This window comes from Podarcis gaigeae (assembly GCF_964106915.1).
Source record: "Podarcis gaigeae genome assembly, chromosome: 6".
NCBI lineage: Eukaryota > Metazoa > Chordata > Lepidosauria > Squamata > Lacertidae > Podarcis > Podarcis gaigeae.
In genome coordinates, this window is record NC_139682.1 from 70,524,790 (window position 1) to 70,546,994 (window position 22,205).

Consider the following 22,205-nt stretch of genomic DNA (forward strand, 5'->3'; position numbering starts at 1 on the left):
CAAAACGTAAAACTTTATAAACGTATGTGATGGCAGCAACCCCAGGTCTTTAAATGCTGGTCTGCCCCAACTGTGTCCAAAGTGGGGTGGGATTTAAAGGGTATTTGGGCACCAGCCCTCATCCTGCCTGTCTGTCCTGCAAACTAGCTCCTCCAAGGTAAATTTTCTCCTAGCTGGGCTCCTCAATGTGGCCAGATGCAAAAGAGGAAAGGGCTCCTATACCTTGAGGGGTTGTGCCATAGAGAGAATTTCATTAGCTGTACCTGCAAATTCTGTATTGTACACAAGTATTAAAGGTGGCAGAGCCTCATCAACTTTTGCATCTGGTCACCCTAGCTCCAATACAACAGGTAAGTAAGTGTTGAGACAGGGTTGCCAACTAACCAAGGAAAGATAAGACACAAAACCAGCCTGGCCTGTCCTTTCAATAGAGGTTTGATACACTGAAATAAGCTGGGTGGTGTTTTTCATGGCATCCACTAAATGCTATAGCTAAAACTGATGTTAAAGGGGCAAGGAACCAATTAAAAATTTGGCAACCCTAAGCATGGGGTATGTGTGCAGGAGAGATAGGTTAAACACCTCATGTTATGCCCTCAATTTCTCCTCTATTGCTGCTCTGCACACGGGTGAGGTAGATTAGTATTTAAAGCATAGGAAGATTCTTTGGAAAGGATAGTAGCTAAGTGGTTGGGCATCTCTCTTGCATTCACAAAGTCCCAGCTTCAGTCCCCAGCATTTCCAAGTACAGTAGGTCTGAAACCCTGTAGAGCTGCTACCAGTCAGAGTAGACAACACTGATCTAGATGAACCAATAGTTTGGCTCTGTCTAAGGCAGCTCCCTATGATCTATCACCATTCCCTGTAATTTGGCCCACAGGCTATGAGCTGAACCATCTAAGAAACTTCTTAAATTGTTCTCCCAGGTTTATGCATTTTATTGCATTTATGATATGTCACTCTGAGCAGATCATTAGATATAGGATCCTGTTGCCTGTGATATAGAAACATAGCACTGAATATACCTACATCCCCCTTACCAATATTTCTTCTTCAGGGGCTGTTTGCTTCTGGCTTTGGTTAAGTATGGGCTTCAACAACTGTCCTTTGCATGGAATTAATATTTCATTTTTCTATTAGAATTTTACACAACTAGATATTTAATTCCTTTAACTGGGTCCTTGCTCTCTTCAAGTCGGCTCAGTTGTTTGTTTTAAAGAACGATGGTATTGCCTTTTTAAATGGCACAATGCGCTGTTAACTGCCAGCCAGACGTAAAACATATTCCTCTTTTAAAATTTTATGGGGTATTAATAACACTGAGTTACAGTAGCATTAATTTTTAAGCTTGAACTCCCCATTGATTTCAACAAGGAGTACTTAAGAATCAATGGCCACTGCTTTGATGAGAGGGACACGGCTAACTTTTTCTTTTTTACTTTTCCAATCAAAGGATCAAATTTTGTCCTAAGTAGTATACCGCATGAAGAGCTGGTAAAGTGTTAAGTGTGTGAGCATAGGACTGAGTCTAAAGTGCTCTCTGAAATTTCTGAGGAAAAAAACAGCCTAGGAGGCCTGACCCTATATTCCTTCAATATCAACATAATCAGTGCTAATACCTCCAGCTGCACTTTGGAGGAGTCCCATTCCATTGACCTCAGCCAGTGTGCCCTGGAGTAAGTGGTTTGAGGATTGCTGCCTTGATGATCTGTACCCTCTTCACACTCTCCTTCAACAGGAAGAGTTATACTTGTTCATTATCAATAAAGTGGCTTAGAGAAGCCGCTCTAAATACAAATTAACCAAACTCCAACAACGGGGGTGGAGAGAGATGGACATTCAGAGTTAATATAAGAAAGTTTGGTAGTTCGGTGATGGAGCTAAATCTTTGCATGCACGAGGCCCTTGGCTTCTCAGTCAAGGAAAACTGGCAAATATCCATTTACCTGACTGCCTATGATAAGAACTGCATCTAGGTAAGCAGACATGAAAGCATTTCAAAAGTTATTTCTCTTATGTCATAAATGCCTATCATGAAGTATGAGGGCAGTCATTTTTCTAGGTTTATCCGAAAGACTAGGAAATGTTTCTGCCCAAGAAGTAAGACAGTCAATTTTCCCTTTGGTAGGTAGTGCTTTCTACATGCCCATGCTGAGAAGCATAGCATGTCTCACAAAAAGGCACATGTGAAGAACCCTAAACTGGCTGTGATTTTCAGAATTGTAGGAGGTGCTGATATGGCCCTCATAAAGTAGAATGTATATAAAATCTGTTTTAAGAGCTATTTAAAACCAATGCTATCACAGGCACTGTAAAGAATACATAGGTGGCACTATAATTTTATCAGAATGACTACAGTCCAGTTTAGGAAGATAAACACGAAAGGAGAGAGGCTTGCCTGCAAGCTAAATGCAGGAAAAGAGACATTGAAAAGGAGAGTCTATTTTTCCTCTCTCTTTTTTGTAGGGCAAGAGAAGAGTTTCATTTATACAGCTCTCGTACAAGCACAGATACCAAGGCTGTGAACCGATGCCCACTTGCTTGGGAGCAGCAAATCTCCTCAAACTCACTTCTAAGTAAACATCTAGAGGACTTAAAGGAAAGTAAAAGCCCTTTTCAAAACTGAACTTCCCACTGCAGAGTCAAGTTCTCTGCTTCAGCACTCAGCAGGAAGGTGGAAGGAGTAGTATCGGAAAAGGAGTTATGGAAAATAGTTACAGCGGCGTTTAATGTTGGCTATCGGCACTAATCCTCTTTGGATCTGCCTTAGAGCTTAGCACTGGGGAAAGTCACAGTCCTGTCCAACTTGCAAAACCTGTTGAGCCAACGTCCCTGCTCCAAACCCCTCCATTTGAAGCCTCCTATGTGGTGCCACAAAGACGAAAGATTGGGGAAGGCCAGCAGGGCAAAAGGTGGTAAAAGTGATGCTTTGGAGGCATTATAGTCGTCCTCAGTTTTACTGAATGCTACCCATCTATCTAGTGCAGCACAGCACACATTTGTTTAGACCCAGTAACATCTCCAGTAAGTGAAGGGGAGCAGCAGTTGCTGAACTATTCAGACCAAAGGAGCCAGCATAGAGCAGCCCACTGAATTTGGACTGGGGTTCACCGGTTTGCTCTGCTCCAGGAAAGCTCTGGTCAAATAAATGCAAACACCGTATTTACTTGAATCTAATGCTCACCTTTTCTGGCCAAATTACGCCGAGAAAATTAAGGTGCACATTAGATTTGATGTCACATTTACATTTGCCAGCAAATACTTTTTTGGGTTTCAAGGTTCTGAAAATTGAAGTGCATATTAGATTCAATGCCTCATTAGACCCAAGTAAATACGGCAGGGTTGCCACCTGTCCTGTATAATACAGGATTGTCCTGTATCTCCATGTAAAAAGCTACATCCTGTATCATGGGCAAAGCTGAGATTTTTGTTAGGGGGAGACAGAGCTTTTATTCTGAAGATCGCCCACCAAAGTTCTTGAGCTTTTTAAAAAAATCATGGGTAAAAATATACCACAGCCCCCCAAAAGAAGACATTAAAAAGCAGCAAGCTTTCGCTGGGGACAGGCATCTGCTGGGGGGTGAGGAGTGCAGAACCTCAATTAATTGAGTACTTTCAATGCTTTTCAGTACAGTATTATTTGTGGATCTTTTTGATAAGGGTTTTGTTCTGTATTTCAGGTATTTTTCTCTCTCTGCCAAGTTAGGGCCATCCTGTTAGGCTGCAACAGATTGTAATGGATTGCTTGGAAGTCACTTCAGGACCAGATTTTTTTTAACTATTAAAGAATATCGTCCAACAACCACCCCATCCTGACTGATTGAATTTATATACCGCCCTATACCCGGAGGTCTCAGGGCGATCCACGGAACAAAATCAGAATATAAAACCACAAAATGTTCTGTATTTTGCAAGAATAAAGATTATCTACTCGCAGGGTGGGGTGGGGGGTATTTGCAAATGAATGAGCTTTTTGAAACCTGCAAAGCAACACTCTGCATGAAGGTGGTGGACACTTGACAAGCGAGCGCCCTGATAAAAAGTGAGCATATCGCCACTCTTAATATTTCAAAGTTTCGTCGGGGGTTGTTCCCAGCAAAGGAGAAGCCCTCATGAGGGGATTTCGCCTGTTACTTTTGAGCGAGAAAAAGAGAAAAATTTGTTCTCGCGACCCCCCGTTGCCTTGACGCCCCTGCGCGTTCTGCCCAGAAGTTTAAACTCCCAACGGAATTTAACGGACTCCGCTCCCAAAGGCGCGCGCAGGAGGCGACAGCACAACCTAACCTCATCCTATCACGTCTTCCCCCCACCTCCTGGCTCTGCTCCCCCAGGTGATTTTAAGTTTCGGAGCTCGCGGCCTGCGACCCTACGCATAGTTTGTGCTGGGGGGCGGGGTTGCGTTCGAGTTTTAAGCGCGTGTTAATAAGTGCTTCTTCTGGTCCCGAGGAAGGGCGCGCAGAAGGACTGGGGCCTTTAATGACAGGAAGGACTGGTAAGCACGGCCGCCGAGGAGGAGACGGTCTGCCGGACGAGGAGCTGAGTGAAGCGGACGACAACGACGTCCTACCCCCTCCTCGCTCGCTCGAGCTTCTGCCGCCCCGCTCGGCTCCCCACCTGACTCGGTTCCCTCCTCCTCCCTCCCCCCAGCCCCGTTCCTTTGTTCTCCGGCTCGCGATTGGCAGGTTTTATTATTCCGCCTCAACAAACCGCGAGCGGATTGGCCGGCGCGGCTGTGACGCGAGGGGCCGAGCCGCGGAGTAGTTGGGGTTCTGCTCTGTCAGTAACACATGGGCAAGAGCGGCGGAGAGAGGCAGCGAGGAAGGCGCCAGCGGGGTGACGGAGGCCTCCTCTGCGCGCGTCCGGAGACGAGGCAGCGCCGCCCGGGGAGCCGCGGAGGGTCGTGAGAGGAGGAAGGAGAAGCAGAAGAAGCCGCCGCCTCCTCAGTCGTCGTCGTCGTCTTAACAGCAACAGCCGCGCGCTCCGGCTCCTTCGTTGCCCCACTCTCGGGACTTTCCCCCTGCGTTGGCCGTTGGCGGCGAGAGGCTTTGGAAGCCGCCCGAGCCCCGCGACAGGGAGGTGGCGGCGGGAAAGGGGTGGGGGGGAAGCGCGAGCCAGCTCGGAAGTGCGGCCACATCTGCCAAAACTTAACCCCAGCTATTGCAGCAGCAGGGAGAGCGGCGTCGGCGCCGCCGCCCGTGCTCGCCTTTTGCAGCAGCAGCAACAACCCAGCTCTGCATCTCCCCTCGAGGGGAAGCAGCGAGAGTAGGACGAAGAAGCAGCAGCAGCAGCAAGGAAGGAAGGAAGGAAAGGAAAGGAGGGCTGGAGCAAACGCTTCCCGGACATTTCCAACACCGCCACCACCTCCTCCCTCCCAGCCCGGGGCTGCTTGCAGTTCCCTAACCCGGACGGAGGGTTGCTGCTCCGCGTAGCCCGGCGAGCGCGCTGGGTTTGCTCCGAATTGCTCCGCCGTCTGTCGGGATCGAGCCGGGCCAGCCCACCAGCACCAACCCGCCGGTCTCCCCCTGCGAGAGCTCTCCCGAAGCTACAGCCACGTTGTCCACGGCCTCTTGCACCATAGAGGGGAAACAGGTAAGATCGTGGGCGCGGGAGTGGAGAAAGAGAGAGCTGCTTGGTGGTGCGTTGTTTTTTTTCTTTTGGGTGATTGTAGCTGTTTCTCCTTTCCTCCCCCCCTCCACTTCGTTGCGGTCCGGAGTGGGAAGTAAACACGGCCACCCCCGCCATCGCCTGGAATCAGATTGGGGAGGGGGGGAGCTGGCTGCACCTCCCGGGAGCCAAGCGGCGGCGGGGCCGCCCGCAGCCCGGCGTAGCGGTACAAAAGGCTGCCTGCTTTGCCCCGCGCTGCTTCTCTCTCCACCCCCCCCCCGCCCGGTTCTGCCTGGGAGTCGCGGAGGAGGTGGGAGGAACGGTCGCCCACTTTCTTTGTAGTAAAAAAACCCACTTATTTTGAAACAGTGGCAGGTTTGGAGGAGGAGGAGGAGGAAAGGGAGAAAGAATAATCTTAAGTGAGGTATTTGCTCTCTTCTCTCACTCTCCTTTCTCTTTCTCTCTCCCCCCTCCTTTTCTCCTCCTTTTTGTTCAGGGGAAATCTGATGAATCAACCTAATTAAAACCAAGCCGTGAATTAAGCATCCATTTTTAATTTTTTTTGGTACTACAAATTGCAAGCTCTACGCTTGTCCCTCCCTTGGTCTCCATTAAAATCACCAGAGACGTTGTTAAAAGGAGGGAGGGGGTGTGTGTTTTGCCTCTAGCTGCCAGCTCTCCTTTCTGTTTCACTGCCTCTGTTCCAGGACCTAAATTGCTTGGCTGTGTAATTACCAGAGTAAGCCTATTTAAGTTAAAAGCTTTCCTTCTCTTTCTCTGCCCCCACCCCCCCAACTCCAAATGAAACTTGATGAGGGCCCGTCCTTAGTTATCAAGGGAGTCACTTTCTGGTCAGTCCTCTTGATTCATCTCTTTTAGATTTAATCAGCATTAAGGTATTGCTTGTCCTTAAGAGCTTTAGCTTAATGGGGTTACTGGATGCTTCTGTCAGTGTAGCGTTTCCTTTTATATATAATATTTACCTTTCAACAAAGACAGGGTGGGTGGGAGCAAGGCAGTGGGGCTTGTGTGGGGTGTTTTTGGTCTTGGAAAGATGGGAAGTAGGTTTAGCATACTTTAGGAATCCTTTTTGCTTTTAATCATAAGTAAGAAATGCAGATTCATATTGCTGGAAATGGTAACAAAAGGCCATTCCATGAGTTAAATGCATCAGAAATCAATTTACATAAAGGTATATGATGCATTCAGAGAAATGCAATGCTAATGGCTTTTAGAGTGGTTCTCTTTCCCAAGTCTCGGGGTTTTTAGTTACAGTCTTAATTGGTGCAGTTCGCAGTCTGGTTTATTGTGTGGTCAACTGAACATATGATCAGGAGTTATTTTGAAGGAAATCCTCTTTTGTTTGGTCCTTTTAATTTTTTTTTAAGTGGCCTATTTTAAGGACCCTGAAGCTTCTGTTGTAACTTAGTTGGGCAACTAAGTGGCAGGAAAAGTTTGCCCTCTCCTCTTCACTCTTTCGCTTCAGAGGTATATGTCTTAGCAAACAGCCAGATGCTTTAGCTTGAGTATGGACAGCTTACAAAGGACAAAGGGAAAACACACTGCTTAATTGGCAGTAAATAACTTGATCTTTTTATAGTGCAAATGACTGAACAGTAGCCTGTTCGACTACTGGATTTGAGGCAGAGCAAATTAATCAGTTTGGAGTAAGCTTTATGAATTGGTTCCATTATTAATCTCCGGGTTGCCCTGCTTGTACAAAGCATTTATTAGAAAGTGAGAAACACGCTTGTGGGCTTGCATGTGTGTCTATTTCCACCTTCACCCCTCCCCAAGCAGCACTTTTACAGCCAGCCATGCTAGCTGTTTCCTGAGTGGGGCATGCTTGATTGTTCTGCCTCTCTGCTTTTACGCAAAACTTTTTTTTTAAGGGCAACAAAGCGCTTAGCATTTAAATTGCTGATCAAGGGCAGATTAGTGAGACAAAAGTAGATGTGTTTGTATAGGAAGTTAACAGGCTTCTGAAAGTTAAGTGATCTATTATTATCCAGTAAAGTGTCCTTTGGGAGGAGGACCCCACTTTCATTTGATCTTTTGAATAAATAAATAAATAAATAAATAAATAGGGAGGATCCTGGCTGAGCCCTTGCAGATAACAATAGCATGAAAAGGGAGACCTTGAAAAACTAGTTTCACAACTTTCTCACAGTTTTCTCCAGAGCTTATACTTGCCTCTCCTGTAAAATAGAACCAAACAATCCCCAGATCATTCCCAGCTGGTGAGCTACAGCTGCACTCCCCAAGAGTTGTGGTCAGGGATTGTGGCCTCACTCTGGCTGTTTTTCTATGCCATTCTCATTTTAGGACTGTGGGGCCCAGCAATTTATATCTGGGAGGGCCATGTAGACTGTGAGACTCCAGGTGTGTGTACTTTCCTGGCAGCAAACAAAGCGGGGGTCACTCTAAGTTTGACAGCAGTATTGCAAGCTAAAACTGTCATTGAGCACCACCAGCCAACTTGGAAGGGGAGGCAGCTAATTAACCCAGAACAAAGGCTCTGAAAAGTAAACAAGTTGCTGCTATTCCTCATCTTTCTTGGGCTGGGAGGGGCAGGTTGCAAGAGCTCTTAGTCTGAGAATCAACCCCTTCGTCTCATTTTTCTTTATTTCTTATTCCCTTATCCCAGACCATGGTGAACCCAGGCAGCAGCTCGCAGCCTCCCCCGGTCACCAGTGGCTCCCTCTCATGGAAAAGATGTGCAGGCTGCGGGGGAAAGATTGCTGATCGCTTCTTGCTCTATGCCATGGATAGCTATTGGCACAGCCGGTGCCTGAAGTGCTCCTGCTGCCAAGCCCAGCTGGGAGAAATTGGTACGTCCTGCTACACTAAGAGCGGCATGATCCTGTGCAGAAACGACTACATCAGGTGAGAGAGACACAGGGGAAGTTAGGCTGGTTTGCTGGTTTCTTGAATACACGACTCCATACTTTTCCTATGAAGCAGAAGGAACTGCAGGCCAGAAATACCTCTGGTTGCAAGGGGTAGTTCAAAACTAGAAGCCTGATTTAATGAAACAATCCTTTTCCTGGATTACAGTAGAAAACTTTGGTAGATGGCTCAAGGAGAGGTGTGGTAGAATAAAACTCCTAAAGTGATCCTAAACTTTTGAGAGAGAAGTCCTGGTTTAAAACAGTTGGCTGCCCAAAGCTACTATGGTAGTGGGGCAGAAGGACGCTTGTTTGGAACCTAAAGGGGTGAGAGCGAGCATAGAGTTTGCTAGAACAGTGGTGGGAAACGGCTAAAACAGTGAGAGAGCTACCCTTTCTGTATCTGATTTATTATATTTTTATTTGCATAAGCACCTTTAAATGAAAATGGAATGACTCATTCTCTGTATTCATTGTGAAAGAGTTGATTAATTGTTGGAGGGACTGTGACCGTCTCCTGTGCCAAACTCTGCACACCCAACACAGTGGTAATACATGCTTTCCTATTGCTGTGGAGCATATCTTTCAGTATAAAAGTGAACATGTGTATAGTTTGATCAATGTTTAAAATATTTCTTAATGCATCCAGTATTCTGCATCTCCTCCGCTTTGCATAACAAAAATGTGTTTGTTTCTTCTCCCCACCCCCACTAGTTTTAGAGCAATTAATAGAAAGAATTTAAGAGGTCCAGGTGCCCATTCAATCTTTTCAGGTGAACTCAAGCTCCTTTAAACTCATTTTGAAAGGAGGCATTTTGAAGGATTACACATTTAATTTGAGTAAATGACTTGATAGACTGATGCACATGAATGCTTTGAGGAGGTGTTCTAGTTCAGCAGCCAGTAATTAAACAGCCCCCTCCCACCTTCTTTGGCATATAAAGAATGTGAGGTAAAGGCATATGGAGTTTTTTTCTAGATAGTCTTGATTTTCATACTTAGAATAGATTTGAAAAAGTATCCCAGTTCTTGGAAGGAGTGAGCAAGCTTTAGTGGTTAAAATCATCTCTTTGTGTCTATTTTCAGATACTTAGTTATAAATATTTTGAGCCGATTTCTTCTGGAATTTGTACATGTAACAATGTAACAACTCTGTAAGTTGCATACTAAATATTACTTTGTTCTGATTCTGGAGGCAACAGCATTTTGAATCGGTGACACCAATAAGGAGACCCTTTCTTGTTCTGATAATGGCTCTTCTTTATGCTAGCACCTTCAATCAGCTAAATAGAATACAGAAAACAAAATGGCAATAGAAAGGTTTTAAGGGATTGCAGCATTCATTTTGCTAAGTGTGTGGATTTTTAAAGTAAATGCTTGAAAATCAGTGTGTGCAGGCTTACAGCGATGCGTTCTTGATCCCTGTCCGAAGCAACTGCATAAGCGAGACAGAATTCTAATTAAATAGAGCAGAACGGTTAGAAAAAGAGGTTTGTTTGAAGTGGAAAAATTGACACTACTGTTCAGATTCAATGAACAGTACAGATTTCGTCTCTCTCTACTAAAACCATCAAACAAACCTCTTCTGATCACTACTAATTAAAAAGAGAAGTTGTCTACTGTACGCCTAAGGCAAGTTCAGGCCAGCTTATTGGAATCTCTGCCTCAGGTTTTTGTGTGGCCAAAACTTATTACAGTTTTAATATAGGCTATTATAAATAGGGTGCTTTATCAGATGGTAAATTTGAACTGATTTTGTTCCATCAGTCTGACTCTTCACTAGAACTGAATAGCTTGTCCAATAAAATATGGATACTTGAGTGTGCACTTCTGGAAGCTTATTTGTTCCGTAGCATAAAGGTCTACTGACCCAAGTACATAAAGTTCCAGCATTTTCATCTGTGACCCTGATGACTCAGACATAGGTAGCTACATGTCCTAATCTACTAACAAACAAGATGCTACCATTTTACAAGTGCTCTTCAGTGTGTGTGGTTTTTATTGAGGATCATGTAGAAAAATATATAGAAATAAGTCGTGATTTTGTTCTTTTGACTGCTTGCAGAAATTTCAAAGTTGATCTTAATGGGACTTTCAATGAGATGTTTGTCGTAAAGCTTAGAGACAAATTGATCATTCAGCCTCTGAGGTGATAGGGACTGACTGATTGAAGTCTCTTGATAGGATAAGACAAGACAACTGTGTGTTTTTTTAAACCACCACTATGGGCTCTACAACTAAATCTGGGTAGTGGCTTTACCAAACCAGCCTTACCTTATCTAAGGATTGCCAAAGATTTTATTGGCAGCAGAGGGCTGTGGGGTGTTCATGTAAGTAAAAGGATGGCAATACATTGACTCTTCTCTGACCCCTTAACTCACAACCATAGTACCCTAAGCAAAGGAAGAATTTATTTGGAAGGGAGAAGGGTGATGGGCAGCCCTCCCAGCTATGAGATTCTAGATAAAGCAGCAGCATGGCAGTGAATCTGCACAATTAAGAGCTTTAATTAGTGTCTCCTCCATTTTCTCTTAGTTCTGATAGGTTTTTATCTAATGAGATCTCGTCCCTGGCTTAGATCTGCCTGGAATGACGTGTCCAAAATGAATGAGAGCTGTGTCGCAAACAAAACATTTAATTAACAAAATTGGCCTTGGAGAGAGCAAGAGAGAATAGGCTGGGGGGGTGGTTGAAAGAGGTGGTGGGGAGGGAGAAACAAACTAGGCTTTTCTTAAAGGGCTAGTGCTGCTTGAGAACTTTTTCTGTACAAATGTCTATTTAATATGATTATAATCTCTTATATCTCACCTGGTGTTTGCTACTGAGGTGGCAGTGGAAATATATTTTTGCTTTGGGGGGCAGGTGAGGAGCATATAGCCTTGCCTAGATCATGAGAGCATGGTCACCCCCCCAAAAAAAAAGTGTTCGTGGCACTGTGCTTGACATGCTGGGCGGCAAGCACCTGATTCCCATTCCAACAGGCAAAAGATGTTCTCTGTTCTCCTTGCTGCTCATTGCCATTCACGTGGGCTGTCTGTCCACAGTATGAGCCATTTGAGGAGGGGAGGAAAGGGAGGGAGCAGCCAAGCAACGAGTTCATTTTTCTGGTAATCAACAGCAAGCTGCTATATTCAGGGAATGCTGTCCCTTTAATTGAACAGGCTAGGTAATTAAATGGCATTTTTCCAATAGGACGTGCTAGGTAAATCTAATAGTTGGTTATTTAATATCACTTTGAAGTCTGCCCACTCAAGCACAATGACAGCACAGGAGCATGTGAACTATTAGCTTGGAAAAAAAATCCAGGATCTCAAAAATTAATTAAATCGCATGCAATTTAGGGGGAACGTTTATCTTGATTTGTCATAACAGAATTAATTCAAGGCCTCCAATTCACTTGGGGGCAGATCTGTTACTCTGAATTAACCAAGCGTAATTTGGCTGATATTTTTTCCTCTCTCTTCCCCCCTTCTCTCTCCCTCTCCCTCTAATGCAGCACTTGCACAGCCGCCTTCCTCCCCCTTAAGTATCAATAGCTTCTGGTGCTTTTAAGGTGCTTGGGCTGTAGTTATGCTGAAGTACCTTTAATGGACTTGGCTGTAGGCATAATTTTTTTGCGTAGCCTTTGTTACATCTGATACAGCTGGCACAGAATTTGGATCCGGTATAGGAAATCTGATGGAAAACCAATTGCTTCTGGATCAGTAGCTTTGGATGTGCTTTTCTTTCAGCTAGGAAGTTTGGATGCTTCTGGGTACAGATATGTCGCCCCCCTCCCTTCTCCTCCTCTCTCTCCTCTCCCCACCCCTTTCAGGTGCAAGGGGAAAATTGAACTGCGGGACTGGCAATGTAAAACTCTTTGTGGTGCAGAGCTGTTTGGTTTCCACAGCATGGTAAAAATCCCCACACTGCACCTTACTTTTCTGTAGTTTATTTTAAAAATGTTCCAGTTGAATAAATAGAAATTTTCAGCTAGCCCCCCACCCCACATCCTCTTGTTCCCATCTCATCACCTCTGTCCACTTCTAAAGGTTTTGAATGAGGAAGAGAGTTGGGATTAATTTAAGGTGGCATTGCATAATGCTGCAAAATGTAGGACCTTTCATCCATATATGGAACATCTCAGTGTTGGTGATTGATTGTGTTGCCCAAATGTTGAAATATTAACAACCTCTTTGGACTCCAAGACCCAAAGAGAGGAAACTGAAACCACTTCTGTCATTGCAATTAAAGAGTCCCCTGGCTTTAATTAGCCTGACCTGGGGTATCTCTCCCCCATTGCTGGAGTTAAAGAGAAAAGAGCCCATTAAAGTCCAGTCTGAGACCGATAGTTACTTAATTGAGCACCTAAAGCCTCCAGCCTTTTAAATTAAATACTGTCCTGGACAGTCTCCCTGATTAGCTAATTAACTCTACTCTCTCACAGAACCCATATAAAAACAACTTTTCAGGATGAGGGTAGTTAACAATGATTGTCTTCCTCCATGGTGAAACAAAAATTATCTGAAGCTTCTGATAAAGTGCCGCAAAATAAGAGTATTCTCATTAGTAGGAAAGAAAAGAAAAGCATCTAAAAAAAGTAACTGGCAAAGTCCTGGACATTTGCTTCAGTAGTAGCCTAACCCTGCAGATTACGTAGACTGCCTTAAGTTAGTTTTGGCTGTGACTTCTGAAAATTCAAATTCTTTTAGAACGAGGCTGGCGCTGTGTGTGTGTGTGTGTTTAAAATGATGTACAAGTAGCTTTTGGGGATTACATTTTTGACTTGCAATTATTAAAATTTAATTTAGATGCACAACCACCATTGCTCAGGAAAGTTTGTATGATGCACACATACTTTATGAAGAGAATGTGTCACAGTTAAAGCAGCATGATTAAAAATGATTTTTAAATTGTGTGGTGCGTTTGAAATCCTCGCCTCTTCCACAGGAGGCTGTGAAAGAGGGTTTTTTTTCTGTCTTGCCTCCTTTAAAAGAGGGGTGTGTGCCTGTGTGTACTTATGGGAAGAGAGTATTCATACAGCTATGAGATCTTCCTTTTGCCATTCTAGAAAAGCTTCCGTTGTAATTTTTGCTGCCACTTTAGTCACAGTTCTGCAGATGGACCTAAATATGCCTTTCTCGCTGCCTCTTTAAATGACTTCCTTCTAGAACGTTGCCACTGATAATGGGGAGTGGTGGAAAGAATACACATAGTGATGCTCTCAGTGAAATCGGTTGTCCTTGTAAATACTTTGAAGTGGTCCTCCTGATCCAGCAGATGCTAGAATAGCATCCATCTACTTTTTTTCTGGATGGTTCAGCCCTTTTTAGGCTGGAGGTCTTGGCAGTATATTAGTTCAGCTTTCCCTTTGTACCCATTCTGACTCGCAAGAAAGTGTCAGTGTGTTGCGGATCTCAGACTAATTAGTTTTGAAATGGAGTTTTGATTGAACTCTTCAAATCGATGCTGCTGCAAAATTTGTTTCTCAGGCTTCCTATTAAAAGCCATCTTAAGGGGCAGTTTTACTACTCTCCCTGTCGTTCAGTCGATACATTTAATACCAACTTACAGGCTATTTTCAATAAAGTGGCGACAGCAAATTAGTAGTTTGAACATGACAAGCCTCCCTCTGCAAGCACTGATTCTGGAAAACTCAAAGCAATTATTTTCGTCCCCCCTCCTTGATACGGAGGCACGCAGCAAACATTCAGATCACAGCATTTTCAGTAGTAACGCGTCCTCCAGACTGATACACAAGCACGAATGTATGACATTACTATTGGGCAAAAAAGGCAATGGAAATAATTAATATTATGACACCAGTACATTTATTTTATAGATGCTATTGCACTCTCCCTCCCCCCCCCCAAGCACCCAAATCCTAAGCCATGGGAGGGGGAGCCTGCCAGCTAGTTCAGATTCTTCCTTCACTATGAGATGGTCCATCATTGTAATAGCTGTGGGTGCAGTGAGAAACTGCAGAAAAGCAAACAAGAGAGAAAAAAGCCATTTTTAAAATTCTAGCATACATATTCTGTAAAAGTGGGAGATCAATATTCATTAAAGTATTGTAGCTCAAATCAGCATGTTGTGCCTTTAAATGCATTAGAAGAATTGTGTATATTTTCCTTCAGTCCTTCCCCCCCTCCTTCCTCTGCTTTCCCTCTTCTCTCTCCCCCCCCCCCCCACCCCCATGGCAGATGTTGTGGTCTCATTTGATTGCATAGGAAAACTGCAGTGATACAGCAAACACCCAGAGAGATATGATGACAAATGGGTCCAGATCCCGGTAAATTACTTTCTGCTCAAATCGAAATTTCATTCAGTTTGTTGCTAGCAGAGATGAAGTAATCTAAATTGTGGACTCAGGAGCAGATAGAGGGAAGTTGGAGCAAGCATTTCATTATCAAGAGAGAGAGAGAAGGTTAGGATGAAAGAGATGAGCAGAGGCAAATCTAAAGTGTTGACACCATGATTGAAAAGGTTAACCCATACACATTATATATCAACCTGGATAGCCGAGAGTTTCTAATGGAAACTCTGCCCTGCTAGAGGTTTACTGGAGTTTCAATACACTGAGCATGATGTCGTCTTAGATATACAATCAAATCCTCTTAACCCTTTTGATGACTCATCTCTCAAGATATGATTAAAGTACAAAAAAGTTCTTCATATAATTTCAAGGACACAATGCATTTAAACTCCAGTCATGAATTCTGTCCCTTTTTTTATGACAAACCCAGTAATCTGATAAAAAGTCTTGTACAGAATTGGTTTGTGTTGCTGGATGCAAGTTAATATTTTATTAGATCCTGTGCTTCCAAGTCTTGAGAGGTCTAGGGTGCTCCTGTGGCAATTTGGCTTGTGTTGCAGTCTCTTAAATTATCACGCCCCAAAGTATGTAAACAAGCTTCAGGGGTGGATTTTGACAAGTTGAAATGGCTCTTTCAGAACTGGCTTCTTGATTCACAAGTGTCTCAGGTGGGGGGAGAAAATAATAAGCATCACCTTTTTGTTTTCAGGTTATTTGGAAATAGCGGCGCTTGCAGTGCTTGTGGGCAGTCAATTCCTGCTAGTGAGCTGGTTATGAGAGCACAAGGGAATGTCTATCATCTTAAGGTAGGAAAAAATTGCCTTTCTGACACTGTCCCCACCCTCTACCCCAAATATTGCAGCACCTGTACACAGATCTATATTGGAATAAAAGCAGTGCAGCATCTGCTCTAAATTCGTAAAAGGGGCTTAGTCATAAATGGAAAGGCTTTTGAAGTTGCGTATGTTGTCCTAGTGATTAGTTGTGCTGCAGGTCTGAACACACTATTGGGTTCCAACAGGTGCAGCTTCCTGTATTTGGCCAAAGTCCCATATATCCCTTAACTTTGTCGTAATTCAGATTATAATATTTTTTGGCGTTTTTAATGCCCTCCCTCCAGTTTTAACTTTGCCTTTTGTTCACCCATTTCAGTGTTTTACGTGCTCTACCTGCCGGAATCGCCTGGTCCCTGGAGACAGGTTTCACTACATCAATGGCAGTTTATTCTGCGAACATGATAGACCTACAGCCCTCATCAATGGTCATTTGAATTCACTTCAGAGCAATCCACTACTGCCAGACCAGAAGGTGAATATTGAACAATTGCTAATGGACCTTATTAGAGTTAAAACAAGATTAATATATTTTTCAGCCTACTACTGAATATCTTTCAAATGGCTTTACACGATGGAATGTAGTGAAACGGGGTAAAGCTCCAAACATTGAGGTGCTTGAATTGTGAAGTGACTCCAGTTTAATTTGGGTCAAGCCTGTGTGTGTGTGTGTGTGTGCATTTGCTAAAACAATTCTGGCAGTCAAGAAGACTTGTGGGATACAATCTGGATCGGTCTTAACAAGTGCATGTACTTAATTGTAGCATTCTAGAGTCAGATAAGCTAATAGCACAGTAGTGGTTTGTAGAATCATTGCAGTAGCATTAGAAAAGTAGTTACATTATTTGGTTCAGTTAGAGTTGGCTTGATTTTCAAGAAAAATGCTTTACTTTCTGTTAGCACCATTTGTTCATGTCCGTTATGTCTCTTTAGTTTTTGGTATTAAAGTGTAATATGGCTTACTCACTAGCAGAGTAGGGAACAGTTTTAATCAACAGTTGTCCTGCACCTCTGCTGTAACTGGACAGTTTTTAGATCTATTTTAATCTCCCTAATAAGTCCCATAGCTATGCAAGTGAGTGCATTTTGATAACTGCTATGCCTAATTTATAATAATTACTGTCAACCTTCAGTTAAGGGACTGTTCATTCCACACTGGTCCAGAAAACACTGAATGCACAAGTCTTGCACATAATTTTATTCACATCATATTTCATACTGATTATGTATTGATGACATTGATTCATTTACTCTTTACAGCACCACTTGCATGGATATTAAATCTTATTGACCACAGATGAATTTTAATTTCAGATTGGTGATGGATTTTTCCATCAGCTCTGATAGTATATTTGACTTTTTCATCATTAACCCAGGCAATCACACAGCACTGAGTTATTGCATTGAAACAAAGTGCACACTTCACTTGGTAATTCTTTATGGATTTACAATAGGGACTTCATTAATGTCTGTTCCAAGGATAGCAAAAATAACATTTATCTGTTAGTAGGAATTTTGAAGATAAAGTCTTTTTTATAAAAAGAAAGGAAGAAAAAAGAAATGAACGAAGCAGCCCTTGGGCAACTTATGAAGTCTGCAGCATCAGGGAATCTTTAGAGGCTTAATATGTTCAGAAGAACATGAACTTGCCCCTTAATAGGGGTGCATTGCTATAAGTATGTGTATTCTAGAAAGCTGCCCTAAATTTAATAGTTACCAAGTGTGTTGTATGTTAGATGTAGTTAAGGACTCCCATGCATTCTATACTCCCAATAAAAGTCCTACTGAGTTCAGTAGGGCTTATTCCTGTGTAAGTGAGTTTAGGAGGACTGCCTTCTTTAAACATTGTTTTGGAATCCCCTATAGGCCTGATGCTATCCTCAAGTCCCTGTTTCTAAATAACTGTTTAAAATATAGGGAATACTTCTTGCATCTAGTTCAGCTTCTTTGTGTATCCGTTTGTTTTGTGCATGCAGTAAAAGTTTAATATGCTTTATGGTGCCTTTGTTCTTGCTGTGCTTCAGCAAAAGTAATACTAATGTTGGCAGTTACAGAGGAGAGATAAGTGTGGAATAGAAACAGGGATTCAGGGGCTGCAAAGCTATATTCATCCTACATGTAACTCTTTGTGCAGGAAGACTTCAATAAGAACAGTGCCTGGATTCTGTGGCTATTAACTGCATAGCTACAGTATGTTAAAGAGGGAGGCAAAGAGGTGCTGAGAAAGATGCAGGGAGGGATGGACGACAAAGTGATGTTCTCAGCGGGTGACACTAATATGGCCTAGTGAGTGGCTTATCAGTTCCACAAGTGGGGTTGTGTGAGGGTGGTGTACTATAAGTTAAGCCCAATTTTCATGGCTGAAGTTTAATAGGATTCTAGAGTCCGGGAAGAAAGCGGATTGTGCGCTTTTTTGGCACTGCATATTTTTGGGTTACTATTCTATGCATTACTCAGAGGGAAAAGTTAGAATTCTCAGTCCAGTAAGCTTGTTCTGCTAGCACCACAGAAAGCCCTTCACAAATGAAGCTGTTGTGTGCGGTTGTGCTGTGTTATTTGCTCCCATCCCTCTTCCACACTCCATTTTTAGCCTCTTCCTTTGGCTTCCCTATCATTTGAATTGTAACTCGTTGGACAATGAGTGCTTCTGATCTCTGCTGTTTACCGTACCCAGCAAAGCCTTGCTGCTTTAACAAATGTTATGGGGAGCCCGAAAACAGTCCTGATGTAGCACCCTATATATTCCACCTATAGAAATAGTAGCCCATACTCTGCTTTGCCCATTGGTATTTTATTGGTGATGGACAACCTGAAGTCGGCCAAGCAAACTCTGGAATTAGATTGATTGCATTGTGATTTGTTTGCTCTGGCCCTGGTTAGTATAATTTCTGCATGATGGCCAGGAGTTGATGTTGCCCTAATAAGCTGGTTCCAGAGTCCTTCTTTATTTCAGAAGACATCAACCATCCAGCAGGGATGGGAAGCCTGTAGCCTCTAGCATGAACCACTTCTTAAACCATATCCTTACTATCATAAACAAAATATTGTACTACCACCCCCAACCATGGACACCCCCCCAAAAAAAGCTGGGTGCTTGATGGAAGTTTATGATGTCCTGTGCAGATTTTGTCACTTTGTAGCTGAGGAATGTTGTCTAAAAGCTCATCAAGTTTCTTTCCTACTCCCTACTCTTAAAACCCTTTTCACAAGGTATAAGTTTTCCTTTCATTGGTGATGATCAGAGCATTTGCTTGGCTCTAGCTCCTATACTTTTAAATAAAGCATGAGTTAGGTTACGTTTTGCTATTCTGTCTGTTGCAGAGAATCTTCTAGTTTACATATCGCTCAACAATTCCCTTGTACTTACATAATTGGTATTGTCTCTGTCCATAGTAGAGGACACTTGATGCTCATTTATTAAATATGCTTGCTGGCTGCTCCCTAATCTTTGTTCTGGACAGACAAATTACCTTTCTCACACTGAGCATCAGCTCTGGGGAATTAAACCTCCAAGCTTCCACCACTTTAATTAGCTTGAAAGTGGGGGGTTGCAGTTACTAATAGACCTCAGGCTTTTAGTAACTTGGGGAAAGGGTAAAAAAAAACAAAAACTTCCTAGGAAGCTCAAAATGTCATTTAAAAACCATAAAAATCTAATATATTATTTCATTTTGGTAATTGCAAACAGATTGCATTTGAAGACTGTCGATCGTTTCTACTTTATCCATGGAAGTTAGATTTCTGTCGAGCTAGGCATTTTTAATTATCACAATTCATTAACACATCACTGTGGAGGCACATGTTTGACTTCGTATATTACAGAGTTTATGTAACGTTAACTAACATAGCAGATGAGGAATCTTAAATGGGAGGAAAATATTCCAAAATGTCTATATTTAGCTTTTGTGCTATGCAGCATGTTAACTAGCGTTGCCTAGGGGAGGGTATCTTATTTGCTTTAGACAGAATTTTTCCTAATTTAGAAGATCACTTTACTTTGTGTGCTTCAAACGCAAGGCGTGTCATTTTATCCCTGTCCAAGGGAAATGCATCTTTTATAAAAGAAAAAAAGAAACTGTAGGATTTCCCACCAGAAGCTTCTATCTTTCCTTTGTGATAAATGTATCTTGCTACTGTCAAAACTTAAAGGACATTATTATTATTATATTATTATTATTACATTTTTAGTGTGGTCTGTTTTGGTTTCCCCCGTTTGAACTCTTCAGGGACTTGGATAAGTAATGCAGAAAACCTTTAATTGAGTCGCAGTTGGAAAGTAATTTAATAAGATAAGCAAATAAGGAGAATGTGAAACCAGTCACACTTGACTCAAATCAAGCATTTTAGCTAAGATGCCCATTTTTATTTCCTTGCAGGTCTGCTAAAAGGTCAGAGTACTGCAGAATGCGTGCCTTCATCTCAAACTTTGTTCATCACAGATGGATCCCATGTCTCCAGTAGACAAGTCACCTTTGTAGCTAGCATCAATGCCAGCTCCATGCCATTGCACCTTCTTTACTCTTGGTTGCCCTTCCCACATTTATTGGTGTATTAAAATGACTGAAAATGAACATTAAGGACTCCGTGAATCTGGGCTATTGGGAGACTGTAGAGGAAATGGAGAAAAATGCCCACCAGAAGAGAACAACTTTGGGTGGGGAGGGAGTGGGGGAAATGACTAATGAAGCTAATTAAGTTAAGCTTTCGAGTCTGCTTTCTACCCTCATTAACAATTAGCAGGGCACTGGTCAGAATTTGTACCCTGTGTTTTACCTTAACAACATTCTCTTTGCTCTTTGTATATTTAAGTGTTGTAAGGAAATGTGTTTCAAAACTCAAAACATGAGATAAAGGAAAGATGGGGCTCTTGTGATATTCTATCACAAACACTTTTATTGTATCTCTGTAAAATACAATGTATGTATGCATGTAAGTGTTTTTTTTTTGTCCTAATGTTGCTACTTCCCATGACACAAAAAAGAAAAAAAATCAAGCTCATAGCAGCTACTGTGTAGAAATTTTCACCTACTCCTAATTTGCTGAATGAAGAAGAAGAAAACTTTTATTTGTGATACTTTCAGAGACATTTGCTCTAGTATGGTGTATTTAAATAATAAAAACATAAAATGAAAATACTTGTAATTGAGTGTGACTTCAGTGCACTATAATAATAATAATACAGCAGACTTCCATTCAGAAATGAATTCTTATGCAGCTTTTAACTTTAGAATCTGTTTTTTCTGCTTTCTAATGGGTTTATGAAAATAAGGAATGCATTTAACTCTACAGAATAGGTGACTTTTGGCAATGAACTCAAAAGTATTGCTGAGTGTTTCAGATATGCAGATAACGGCAACATTAAACCTGTATTGTGATTCATTTTTTGCTCTCATCAGCTAAGTCATCTAGGCTTTGTGAACAACAGGAAGTGTATATTTCCTAACACTATTGCATCGCTCTGTATACAGTACAGTCATGTGGGTTGTCAAGCTAAAAACTCTCTAGTGTTTTGAAGACTCTTTTAAAACTTTGGTAATGACACAGCACATGTTCAGGCAGAATTTTCATTTCACTTTAAACCTTTCTGTATCATTATGACTGGTGTTTGGGAGTGGCCAATCAGTTTTGTTCCGGCTATAGGCCTTTTGATTGTACTGTTGCGAAGGGCTGCACAACTCTTCTGATAAATTTTATTAAATGGTCTGCCCTGGAAGGTGAGGGACGCAGAGCCCTTGCATTGTATCCAGTTAACCTGACACGTTACACAACGTTTGCAGGCATGGGATGCTATCCAAGAGCACAGGCTGGTATACAATATTCATGGCAAGCAATACACAAACCTCATGTAATTGAGATTATGCATGTAAACGAACAAACAAGCCTTTTGGACAATAAGGCTTTTAAATTGGATGATGATGATAATACGGCATAAAAATTGGAAATAGTTAACACCGTAAGATTGCTGTGACGATAGAAAATCTTTTAAGTAATGGCATTATGTACAACTAAGGAAGTTCAAAGTTATGCCAGGCTATAGTATAGTATAGTATAGTATAGTATAGTATAGTATAGTATAGTATAGTATAGTATAGTATAGTATAGTATAGTTTGGTCCCTTCCTCAAGTTGTCTCTGTTGCAGCCTTGTAAATGTCTCCCCTAGAAGTCACTAGTTTGGCTTACCTGGGGTCAGGAAAGTCACCTCTAGCAGGCAAGGACTTACTCATAGAAGAGGCTTGGTGAGTATACCCACCCAGTGAGACTAAGGTGTATAATGAATTGTTCATGGAACACTAGACAATTCTTCCACATGGGAATTTCTGCGCTTTCACAGGGTTAAGCATACGTGAAGGATCTCTTTCATTATGGAAATAATGGATAGTTTGGAGCATTAGTTGGAAGTCTGAATGGAAGATGCAACATGCACAGTTCTGGATCTTGACTAAATGCCACTGGCGCATGCACTCTCCAAACTGCAGGAATAGGCAGGATTTCCAGTGGGAGGCTAACTTCTGTGAGTTGCAGCCTAGTAGTTTGAACGATGGTGCTGTGCCTTATGTTAGTGTGCTTAAGGGAGCTTTGTGTGA

General features: G+C 42.4%; 1 protein-coding gene across 1 annotated transcript; it reads left to right on the top strand.

Annotated features, from left to right (window-relative positions):
• Window positions 1-4: 4 nt before the first annotated feature.
• On the top strand, window positions 5-20,753 carry LMO4 (LIM domain only 4). The gene is made up of 5 exons (XM_083743622.1): window positions 5-5,589; window positions 8,252-8,490; window positions 15,497-15,593; window positions 15,940-16,095; window positions 19,997-20,753. The coding sequence occupies exons 2-5, from the start codon at window positions 8,255-8,257 to the stop codon at window positions 20,003-20,005; spliced, it is 498 nt and encodes a 165-aa protein (XP_083599748.1). The 5' UTR covers window positions 5-5,589; window positions 8,252-8,254; the 3' UTR covers window positions 20,006-20,753.
• The last annotated feature ends 1,452 nt before the right edge of the window (window positions 20,754-22,205 follow it).